The 11827-nt window shown below is 35.7% G+C and overlaps 1 protein-coding gene across 1 annotated transcript; it reads right to left on the reverse strand.

Annotated features, from left to right (window-relative positions):
- Positions 1–272: 272 nt before the first annotated feature.
- LOC116022176 (G-type lectin S-receptor-like serine/threonine-protein kinase SD2-5) lies at positions 273–3438 on the reverse strand. Its single transcript, XM_031262774.1, has 2 exons — positions 2435–3438; positions 273–2392 (listed from the first exon to the last, which is right to left on the reverse strand). Exons 1-2 carry the CDS (start codon positions 3423–3425, stop codon positions 411–413), a joined length of 2973 nt encoding a protein of 990 aa, XP_031118634.1. The 5' UTR covers positions 3426–3438; the 3' UTR covers positions 273–410.
- Positions 3439–11827: the final 8389 nt, after the last annotated feature.

The following is an 11827-nucleotide window of genomic DNA, read 5'->3' on the forward strand; positions in this document are numbered from 1 at the left end:
GCTGTGTTTCTACATCTTACATTTCAGAGTTTTTTTTTTTTGTTGCAGAGATAAGAGAATGGCTTATTTTTCAGATATTTCCGTCACGCCACTTCTTGAGCTTGAGCAGCCAGGTTTTTCATTGCTTTTAAATTCTTTCATTTTGTTTTCATTTTTTTGCATAAACAAGCAGGATGCAAGAAACTAGTGAAGATAATATTACAGAAAGAAAGCATGTGCAAGAAACTATTTAAAAGACAATGAATATAAATCTGTAGGAGATAATATGCAATCAAAGATGGTTAACGAACAAACACCCAAATGCATACAAGAAAACAACAAACAAATCTATTGAAGTATATGAGAAGTCAAACATTTAGAATAGTGTTGGAAGTTGAGGACTTGGAAAGGGAAAAGAAACTTATCTCCTATTATCTTGGTCCTGATAGAACTGATGCTGTTGGGGTATATGAGTTGATTACTGCTCTTGAGCTTACTGTGAGTGGGGCTTCAACTTCTGCTATATTTAACAATCCATTGGTAGTGATAAACTCTAGCCCCAGCGCTCCTTCTAGTACCTTGACAATCACAGACATAGGAGGTCTCCTGTTGTGAGCCTGTAAACAACAAAGTCCAATCTTCACCATCTTTTCTGCATCCTCTCTGTAGCTATGCTCATCTTGAAAGTGTTGGTCAATGAAATCAAATAGCTGATCTTGTTCAGTCCTTTCTTTCACAATATCAATTAGCGGTTGGGATTGACGGTGATCGCAATTTCTCCTCCTGAATATAGTTTCTATCATCACAATTCCAAAGCTGTAAACATCAATTTTTTCGGAGATATTGGTCCCATTGAACAATTCAGGAGCAACATACCCTGGAGTTCCCTTGAGAACAGTTAACACTTGGCTTTGATCCCTAGCGATCAATTTAGCCAATCCAAAATCAGCAATTTTGGCATTGAAATCCTCATCCAAGAGAATGTTTTGGGGCTTTATGTCAAAGTGAATGATTTTTGGATTGCAATGTTCATGAAGATATTCGAGGCCTTTAGCTAAGCCTACAATGATTTTCTTCCTCATTTCCCATGTTAAACTGTTTGTTGTTATCTGTTCCTGAGAAAAAATCCACTTGTCTAGCGAACCATTGCACATGTGCTCATATACCAGTAACCTCATTGATTTTTCCCTACAGTACCCAATCAACTTGACCAAATTAAAATGATGGATGTTACCTATTGTATTGACCTCAGCCAAAAATTCTTTTAGACCTTGGCTCATTGAATCTAACCTTTTCACTGCTATTTTTGTTCCATTTTCTAGAACCCCCTCAAAGACAGATCCAAACCCTCCTCGGCCAAGCCTTGTTTGAAAATCACTTGTTGCAGATTTCAATTCTGAAAACCTGAACCTCCTAAATGCCCCAATAACATGGTTGTCTATATCCTCTGCATCCTTATTTGACTTCTTGTGCAGCTTGTAGCGATAACATGCTCCCGAAAAAATAATAACTACTAAAAAAGATAGGGAAAGCGCAATCACTAAAGGGCGGACAAAAGATGATTTCTTCTCATCCTCAACTCTCTTTAATCTCTGAACCCTGATGAGTGCATAAGAACTACCACTGCCTTCATTTCCTAATGTTCTAAATGAATATATTTCAGATTCCAAAGAGCAATTGCCAAATGACATGTTATTCCAATAGTGAAATATGGCAGCTTTACATGAACAAGAGCTCAAACATGCCTCTTTGCAACTTTCTTTGTTGACATTATATTGCTGTGGCACAAAATTGAAGTATGTAACATCTGAGAGCTCCAAGAAAGTATGTTGTTTTACATCCTCACATGACAATGGTTTTACTTGTTTGCATCCCTTTGTGGGCAGCGAATAATTTGAGTGCACAAAGTAGCCTGCCTTTCCACCAGGACAACTACATTGCCCATTTGAGCAAATCCCAAGATCACCGCATGATGTCGGATATGAGCACTCGCCTAATCTACGATCTTCTAGAAAGTCACCTTGTATCCCAAAACTAATGTTGAACTTATGAGAAAGAGAGGGTTGATACATGGTTAGATGTCCATTCGGTTCAAGAACTACATAGGGCAGTCCAAGTTTAGTGTCAGCACTGACATTGAATCGCAATCCATTTAGGAGTCTCTCAATGATGGCAATATCATTAGACAGATTCTGCAACTTTAAAAACGTAGAAAGTTGGTATGCTCTGTACTGTTGGGGTGAACTAAGGCCTATAAATGCTTCAATGCCGCTAGGAGTTGCAGTTAGAAAAAACTGACCTGATGCCAAACTGGATGAGGAATTGCGAGCCACCAGTGTTTTGCCTACTGAAAGGACCTGATTAGGCAGCAATGTATCAGTTGGATGATCAAAGGACTGCCACACGGTGTGACCAGTATCAGTTGGATGATCAAAGGACTGCCACACGGTGTGACCAGTGCTATTCTCAAGTACCAAATTTCCTTGTGCTGTTAAACTCATCTTCACAACTGAAAAGCCCGAAGTATTTGTAGACCAAACAAGACTCCCATCTGAATCTTTCAGAAGCAGGTCCCCTTTCGACGTGAAGTCAAGGGTGGCATTCTCTCTCACAGGATTGTCTCTATTTGCAGACCAAAAAATAAGCGGTGGAGCAAGTAGATTGATTGAGGATAGATTTTTGTTGGCATTGAGACCAGCAGAGGATATCTTTAGTGAGCAAATGACAAGATAAAAGGTGTCGACTTTACTTCCATCACTGAAAAATCCAAAACCAATAGGGGGACTGTCGGGGCCATTTGTTGTTAGCAATATTGGCCTGTATGTAGAGCCATCAGTGAAAACCCAATTCCTTTGCTCAATAGACAGATTGTTGTTCCAGGAAGAGGAATTGAATGCGAAATGGCGCTGAAATGCATATGGGTACTGCCCAGCTGCATTGCCCGGAGGGTCATATAGACAAAGCAGATTAACTTGCCCAGTAGATTGGCAGTGAATCGCAGCACATCCCAGACGATCTGAACTATGCCAAACCATTTGAGTATAGTTCCTGCACTCTTGTTCAGCTACACAAGAATTTGAGTCTATGTCATACGCATCTTTCTCTTCAATCCAGAGCCCCAAAATAGCCATTTCCGTAATTGTTGAACTTCCCCCCTCAGGCCCCCCAGGACCAGACAATCTACCCAAGTTCATGCCATATCGATTGCTTTGCACGTTTGCATAGTTCATGCCATATAATTGCCCCCCAGGATAACATTGAGTAATTAGTAAGTTGTTTGCATAGTTCTCTAAAGAACTGTTCCATACCAAAGGGCCGACACCAACATCTCGACGAACATCGTTATGCGAGGCAAGAATATATGCATTATCAGACAAAGAGGAATAGGAGAGAGCCATTTTTGCAAAGAAAATGAAGCAAGAAGCCAGCAGCACTGCTTCCTCCATTCTAATAATTATTGGCTGTTACGTTGTAGCTCAATATGGATTGAAGGAAGATAAACAGTGGATCCTAATTAAGACCACCTACTACCTTTTGACTCCTTTATGAAAGTTTGTTATAATTTGGCCTGAGCTGGGCGGTTTGACCCCTGGTCTCAGGTTACTTTCCAAGTTTCCTTCAACTCAATTATATACATATTATATATATATATATATATATATATATATATTCTTTTTGAGTAGTATTGACTATGTTATAACTTATAATGCAGTATTTGTTCAATACTACGTTCTCAATCTACTGAAATACAAAGAGTCAATGAAATCAATATTCTCAGTAATTTGTTTTCACCCAACCAAACAATAAAAATATAGAATCTTCCTATTAATTTCTTTCATATGAAATTTCAATTCCATTTTTCCTTAAATATTTTTCGTAAACTAAACAAGGCTTAAAAATTAGCAAATGTGTGTAAAAAAGAAAAATTATATGCAAACCCTATTGTATTGAAGTTCTCTCGTTTTTGTTTTCTTCACGGTCGCCGCCTCCGTGAAGCAAGCGGATCGGAGGCGGCGTCCGATCGTATTCCCCTGCTGCTATCTCCACCTCAGACAACTTCCACCTTCATTGTCTTTTCTGTATTCACTGTTTTCTCCTCCATCTCCACCGCTACCGGTCGTTACTCTCTTATTTTCGCACGGTTGTTTCCATTTGCTTTGTTTTATTGGTTTAATTTTGTTTGCAGTTTTTGTGTTTTTCCTCTCGTTGTTTTGACGAGTTTCTTCCTCTCATTTACTTGGCAAGTTCTTTTTTCATGATGTGTGAAACGATAAAACTAGTCATAGCGTACGTGAATCTCATCCTGGGTGACAAACATGACAATGAAAAAGAGACTCCTATGAACTATGATATGCAATTTAGCCCGATGGAGATATTGTCAATGGATAGAAGAATGGTTATGGAGATATTGTCAATTGATAGAAGAATGGAAATAGATACCCAGGTGGTGTGCAAAACTATTCAACCAATGTTAGTCTTGGGTACGTTTGACCAAATCATTAAAGAAGCTTCAAGTTCCTTCAAAGAATTCAGCTTCAAATTTGTGAAACAGTCTGCCAAACAGTCTGCGAATCAAGTTTTCTATGCTAGGGAAGTTGTTTCTATGTTTGACTGTAAGGAATGTTTGACCATTCCATCAATCTTTATTGTAAACGTTTCAGCCTATGATTAATGAATTAGCTTCTTTATTTTCAAAGAAAAAAAAAAAAAAAAAACTAACTCATTCCACAATTAGCCATATTATCCATAAGTTATAGTTTTGATGGGGACTGGACCAATTCGTCAATGTAGAAGAATGGTCCACCTTGTAATATATGGAGAAAATATTCCATATATTGTTTAAAGTGTGTAATACACACATAATATATATAATAATTTTTTTTATAGAATGTACAAATAAATGTGTGCATCTCTTCCTTTCATGAAGTTTTTAAACTTCACATATACACATATATATACTGTACACACACGGTTTAGCACTGCCACACTTATATTTGGACTTGCTAATTACCCCTAAAAAATGGCATCCCTGCCAATCGTTGATTTGAAATTGTAGAGATTAAATTTTTTGACTTAAGATTTAGATTTATTTTTTGTTCAATTGCCCTCAACTTTTAAATAAATTACAAACTTGCCATATAAGTGTGTAGAGAATTCCATTTCGTTTGCCATATAATTCCTGACAATTTCATCACTACGATTTGCTTTTTTGCTAAAGTTAGTGGCTGGCTACGATTTTCAAGATAACTTTTTGATTTCTTTAATAAAAGGTCATTCCTCGAGTCTTGGGCATACATTTTTTTTTCCTGTGTACGTTTTGTCATGTTGGGGGAATAACACAAAGAAAAGGGGTTGGCACATGCATTATTCCATATACACACTACACGTTAAACCATACTTCCTCCGGGACTTCCTCCGTCCCGAATTGATTGTCTCATTTGTTTTTTGCATGCTTTTAAAGAAAAAAAATAAATGTAATATATTTTCTAATTACACCCCTTACCTTTTTTACTTTTAAAAATAAAAGTAATAAAAGAAAGCAAAAGTCATAAGGGTAAATTGAATTGATTGTCTCATTTGTTTTTTGCATGCTTTTAAAGAAAAAAAAGTAAATGTAATATATTTTCTAATTACACCCCTTACCTTTTTTACTTTTAGAAATAAAAGTAATAAAAGAAAGCAAAAGTCATAAGGGTAAATTGAGAAAAGTAGAATGATGGTGATATTCAATTTTAGAAAGAAGACAACATTTTGGGACAAACTAAAAAGGAAAGTACGACAGGTAAAATGGGACAGAGGGAGTATATAAATACTAATTTTTTTACGCGCTTTACTTGAAGACTTGTGCCCAATATTTAAACTCATTTAATAAATCATTTAATTTTGAAATAGATATAATACATTTTTTTTTAGTTGTCGAGGTTTCATAGATATTCAAGTAAAATTTTTGTTGTATATGTATTTTAAATTAACAAAACAAATTCAATTTCATTGTGATGAATTGATTCCACTGTAATTTTTTTTCTCCCATCCACTGTAATTTTAAGGGTACTCAAATTTGTATTATAACTTTTTTGTCTTTGAAAATGAATAAAATTTGTTTAAATCTAGTCTTCTTCTAATTAGAGATATATCCCTTATAAATTCATATTTATATATGGATATACATAGTACTTGATTTCAACTATCTGAATTCAACAACTTTCACATATTGATATCCAATAATCTTGTCTCAATTCAATTGCAAATACATTATGTTGCTGCTCATTTGATACCTAGATATGAGATACAAATGTTATTGAAATGGGATGAATTTGTAAATAACAACATAAAGTTACAAAAAAAAAAACTTAAATTAAAGTTTGAACAGGACATTTTAGTAGTGAATTAAGTGAATATACTTAAAAATAACCATTGTTCTTGCAAATTCTGCTTTAACAAAAAATTTAAAATATCGTTGAAGTAACTGATAAATTACTCATGAAAAAAATAATTAAAATTTAGGTAAATTACTATTCCTTCAACTGCACATGCATTATGTGGCTGCTCATTTGATACGTAGATATGAGATACAATAGTTATTGAAATTGGATGAATTTGTAAATAACAACGTAAAGAAAAAAATAAATTAAAATTAAAGTTTAAACTAGACATGATAGTATTGAATTAAGTGAATATACATTTAGGAATTTTAATTTTTTAATTCAAACATATTGAACAAATACATAAAAAACAGAGGTGGGTAGAGTTTTTTTTTTTTTTTTTTTTTTTTTTTTAAGTATGGTTATGCTACAATTTGTTTGCTATTTTTAGCTACCTAAACTCATCATACAATATCTTAATCTGTAATCATTTATCATCAGAATCCATAATTGTAGTTATCTTAAGTACAAAAAACATGCATATGCACAATCTCTCATCTCTACTCAAATTAATACATTTGCAAAAATCTATGAAGTATGTACCCAAAATCCAAAAATGTGCTTTGGTCCAACTCTGTTGATTGACCATTTTAAAGAATGCTTATAGTCTAATTCACTACTGAACAGAATATCACACCACATGTTTGTAATTAAGGTAATCACTGTTGCAAAAATCCCCACCTAGGCCGCCTAGGCACCCGCCTAGGCGCTAGGCGCTCCTAGACCGAGGCGAATTGCTCCCTAGGCGTCCGCCTAGGTGGGCGATCGCCTAGGAAGCCGCCTAGCGCCTAACTCGGCCGACTGGGCCGAGTTGGCGGCCGACTAGGCCGTATTTGGCCGAGTTAACTCGCCCAACTCGGCAGAGTTAGTTGAGTTAACTCGAGCGATTAGGCTTTGTTAATTCTATTATTATATTTATATATATTTAAATTTATTTATTTATATAAGTAAGAGAAGTAAGATATATATATATATATATATAATAAAATATATGACATACACCCACACACATGAATTAATTTATTGTTTTTATAGGTCGCCGCCTAGAACCGTCTAGTTACCGCCTAGGCACCGTCCAGACCGCTTAGGCACTAGGCGCTAGTCTACCGCTCGACTAGCGCCTAGCGCCTACTGCAACCATGAATGTAATGGTTTTTTTTTTTTTTTTTCATTTTTAGGATTTCATTTATCATCTTTAAAGACTTTCAAGAAAAGGAAAAAAAAATCATTGTTTTGGCAAATTCTGCTTTAACGAAATTTTTCAAGTATCGTAGAAGCAATTGATAAATTAAAATTGATAAAATAAATTAATTAAAATTTAGGTAAATTACTTATGCCTTCATACAACTTCGCACTATAATAATTAAATATAGACTTATATTGTTAACATTATGCATTTAGGCAACTGATTTCCTTAATTTCGCTATTAGCACCCAAAAGAAAAACAAATGAAAATGATGATTAAAATCTGTATTACTCATCAATCAATTAGCTAAGAAACTTAATAAAAAAATTGAGAACAATAAAATAGAGTAAATTGAATTTAGAAATTACCTGCTCTCGTTTTGAATAACATATCACACTAATTTACTGAACCATAGAAGATGAATGTTGATAGTTTTAGGGTGAGTGAATGTTGAATGGAATGTGTTAAAACAAAGAGTCAAGACTCCCCAAGCGCCGGTCTCTCAAGGATGGCAGATTGGAATCGAATTAGGGTTGGCATTTAGGAAGTTAAAAAGTAAGAGTTACAAGAACTAAGGACAAGAGGTAAACGAGCATTGGCTTGAAAGACCCTAAACAAATTGAAAAAGGGCAAGGGGGCGTGTGACTTAGTTAGCCTAGGCGATTGGTCACTCATGGGGATTGCAATGACGAGGTTCGGGGATTAACTCAGGATTCTACAATATCAATACCAAGTGGTGTCGCACTTGGACTCTCAATCCTCATTCGGTTGAGGCATTTAATCGAACACCTTGCCTACCACTCCTCCAGAGCCTCATCCTTCCGGATAGAGGGCGCGGATGTGGATGAATTCGACTCGTGAGAGGCTGCTATCGCGCACGCACCCACTTTCACCCAGTTTACTCTCTATCCCGGTCGAAAATAGAAGCAAAGCACAAAGAACTTCAACCACACAAGACTAAATCATACTTCACCATTCTCACAATCATATGACAAAATTCAAACATCAATCGTAAGATCTAACATGGGGCACACACACCCCTCAACTAATCTACTCAAACATTATCAACAATAAAGATCAAACAATGGGGAATACTCAAAGCAAATAAATTAAAATCACAATCTTTCAAGAACAAGAGTAGAATAATATACCTAGGAATCCAATAGATCTATTACACCTTCACTCTCATCCTTTCCTTGAATCTACCATGGGAGAACTAATCTAAACTAAAGAAAAAAATGGGGATTTCTCCCAAAGTGGAGAAACAAATGAAAATCAGATCTGGAAATTGGGGGTCCTCCTCCTAAAATGCAGAGGAATGGTTTAAATAGCCAACATAAAGTCGAAATCCCAAGATCGCCCTTAATGGCCGATCCGCGCGGCATTCACGCGTGAACGGGGACGTGGACGCGTACTGGAATTGGTCCACGCCTCCTTCATGCGTGAGGCCCTCGTGGACTGATCTTGCACAGTTTGTTTCCTTGTTTGTTGCTTCCTTTTGGCATTGGATCTTGTTATATCCTACGAGAATGACTTAAAACACAATTTAAAGTTGAATTTGTTGATTTGATCTTATCAGAGTCTTTTATGCATGAAAATGATTACAAATGGGTGTCAAAACTGTACATTAATGCCCCAAATCTGACCCTATATTCGACTATTCTTGGCGCTTATCAGAGGATTTGTCATGTATAGATATACATATCACTTGAATTCAACTGTCTCAATTCAACATCTTGGACAGATTGTTATATAGAAACCCTATGTCACATGTGAGATAAATAGTTGTCAATTGTAAATAAATAGTATTTCAAAACTATGTTTATTTAAATTTGAGATAAGCGAGTAAACAAAACTAGCATCAATAAACGTGAGACATGGTGTTAATTTTGGTTTTGTGTAACTGTGCTCTGATAAATGTACTCCAGGATTTCTTGATAAACAATATTGTTTGTGATATTGGTAAGTTTGTTTTGACCGTCATCGCTGAATATAATCATCTTGACAGATTCTGCCTTTTTTGCTCGAGACATAGCAACGTATAATTGTCCATGACTAAAAATCAGATCTATTAGGAATATATTGTAATTGTTTTGATGAACCAAAAATGTAATATTAGACCCCCAATTTTATTTTGAATCTAGTATAGGATTACGCCAAGTACAAGCCTAGTCGATTAAGTGGAAATTACAAGAGTATAAATTTTAATTTATACTTGTAAGTCGTTCGCTTCCACTTTACAAATTGATTAGAATTTGGAAATTGATCGAGTCTCGTAGGCATCCCGGAACGTGACAACATGGTTCGAATTGCAAGAATTAATTTTTTGAAGAATTAATTAACTCAAGATGAGGATGTTGCAATTAAAAGTCAAAATTGAAGTCAACCTCAAATGGGTTCTCTCACAAAGATTTTTAGAGGCTAACTCATGCAAGGGATTATTTTTCGAGATGAGGATGACCTCTTGGAGCAAAATGGCGTGGCCAACCTTGAGTAAGTTGATCGTGTGGAAAAATCAAAAAAGGAGGATGGCTTGCTTTAAGAATTATTTTGGTGATAAGGATGACTTACATAAATAAAAGGGGAAGGATCACCTTGCTCTTTAACATTGGTGATGAGGATGACTAGCAACATTTAAAGGAGGCTTGATGTTGAGGATAACTTGCTTTTAAGGCTGACCGTATATGCTTTGAAGGGTAAGGATGACTTAGCCTTTGGAAGTTAAAATTAAGGATGAGGATGACCTATTCTTTTTTATCTCATGGAAAGAGGTCAACCTATTATTTCATGCAAGGAGGCCAACTAGAAGATGATTCACGTGACATCAAGATTATAGGGGGAAGGAACACATTTATTTTTGAGGCTAAGTATGACGTGATCTCCAAAGGAGTCCAACACTGCCTACAACACTTCTAAAAAGGGAAAATATTATTTTCCTAAATATGGCATGAGGATGACTCTTAAAAGGTGAATTCAAATATTCTTGCTACATGGAGCTAAAGATCATTTTTGATAAAAGTCATTGTACTTTTCAGTGGCATTAATTATGCTCAAGCAAGAGCCACCAAACAGATATATTTCAGAGCAACCTGACTTATGGATTATGAACAAAGTCAAGTGTTCACATTACCAAAGTCAAGGAAAGATGGTTACAAGTTACCAGGAAAATTATGCCAGTGATTGAAGAAGAACGTTGGAGGATTATCAGAAGCAAAGCAAATATTCAAATTCATCTGACAGAGCCATCAAGGTTGACAAAGACCATTTGAAAGTATTTAATGCTCTGAATATTCATAATGGACAAATAGCTAATTTAGCTATATAAACCCAAGAAGACTTGAAGACAAGCACGGGGAACTACAAGGGATAAGGAGAAAAATATTAGCACTACACAACAAGTGATATCAGATTAAGCAAGTGCTAAGTATTGAGCTAAACACGAGAGAAATCAATTCTTGAGAAGAAATACTTTTATTTCTTGAAAGAAACTGTAGGAGTGTAGCTTTGTGCAAAACACTCGGGGAAACTAAATATAGCTGGGTGCAAAACACTTGGTTGAGGAGCATAGCTGGGAACAAGACGCTCGTGAATGTAGCTGGGTGCAAGACGTTCGTGTTTGAGTGTAGCTGTGTGCAAAGGCATTCGGAGTAGCAGAAGTGCTAGAAGGGCACTGATTCACTGTTGTATCTGGGCGATTGAAGATAGTGGAATCTCTCCTTGGAGGAAGGAGAAAGTGGAGTAGGAGGATTACATCACCTCCGAACCACTATAAATCCCTGTGTCCATTTACTTTATCTCTTACATATCTGCATGCATATTTATCTATCTGATCATCACATGCATTATATTTTGTCACATTAATTATTATTGCACATTGGTTCACGTGACACATCACTTTTGCATGCAAAGATTTATTTTCCTACTCAACCTCATCTTGATCAAGCTTATTAGTTGTTATGCTACGAACCCAACTATTCACTGCTTAGACTATTTCATTTGGGTTTGATAGTTCCCATGTCCGCATGCGAGCCAAACTTTATATACTTGTTATTTGAGCTATTCCTAACGTTTCTAACGTATTGCATGTCGTGAAACTCTTCATTTTTACGTAACTTTGTTTATAGCACTTTACCGTATTATTATTTCCGCTGTGCAATTCAAGTTGAATTTATTTACTTGAATTCTCTTTTGATAAAGTGTTATAATATTTTTTGAATTGTTAGAAAAGTCTATTCACCCC

Source organism: Ipomoea triloba, chromosome 6, assembly GCF_003576645.1.
Source record: "Ipomoea triloba cultivar NCNSP0323 chromosome 6, ASM357664v1".
Classification (NCBI taxonomy): Eukaryota; Viridiplantae; Streptophyta; class Magnoliopsida; order Solanales; family Convolvulaceae; genus Ipomoea; species Ipomoea triloba.

Excerpts from the sequence above, each read along its gene's own strand:
- LOC116022176 (XM_031262774.1), bottom strand. The coding sequence starts at position 3,425 with ATGGAGGAAGCAGTGCTGCTGGCTTCTTGCTTCATTTTCTTTGCAAAA. Across the intron at positions 2,393-2,434 it reads GGTACTTGAGAATAGCACTG|GTCACACCGTGTGGCAGTCC; the intron begins GTCACACCGTGT and ends CAACTGATACTG.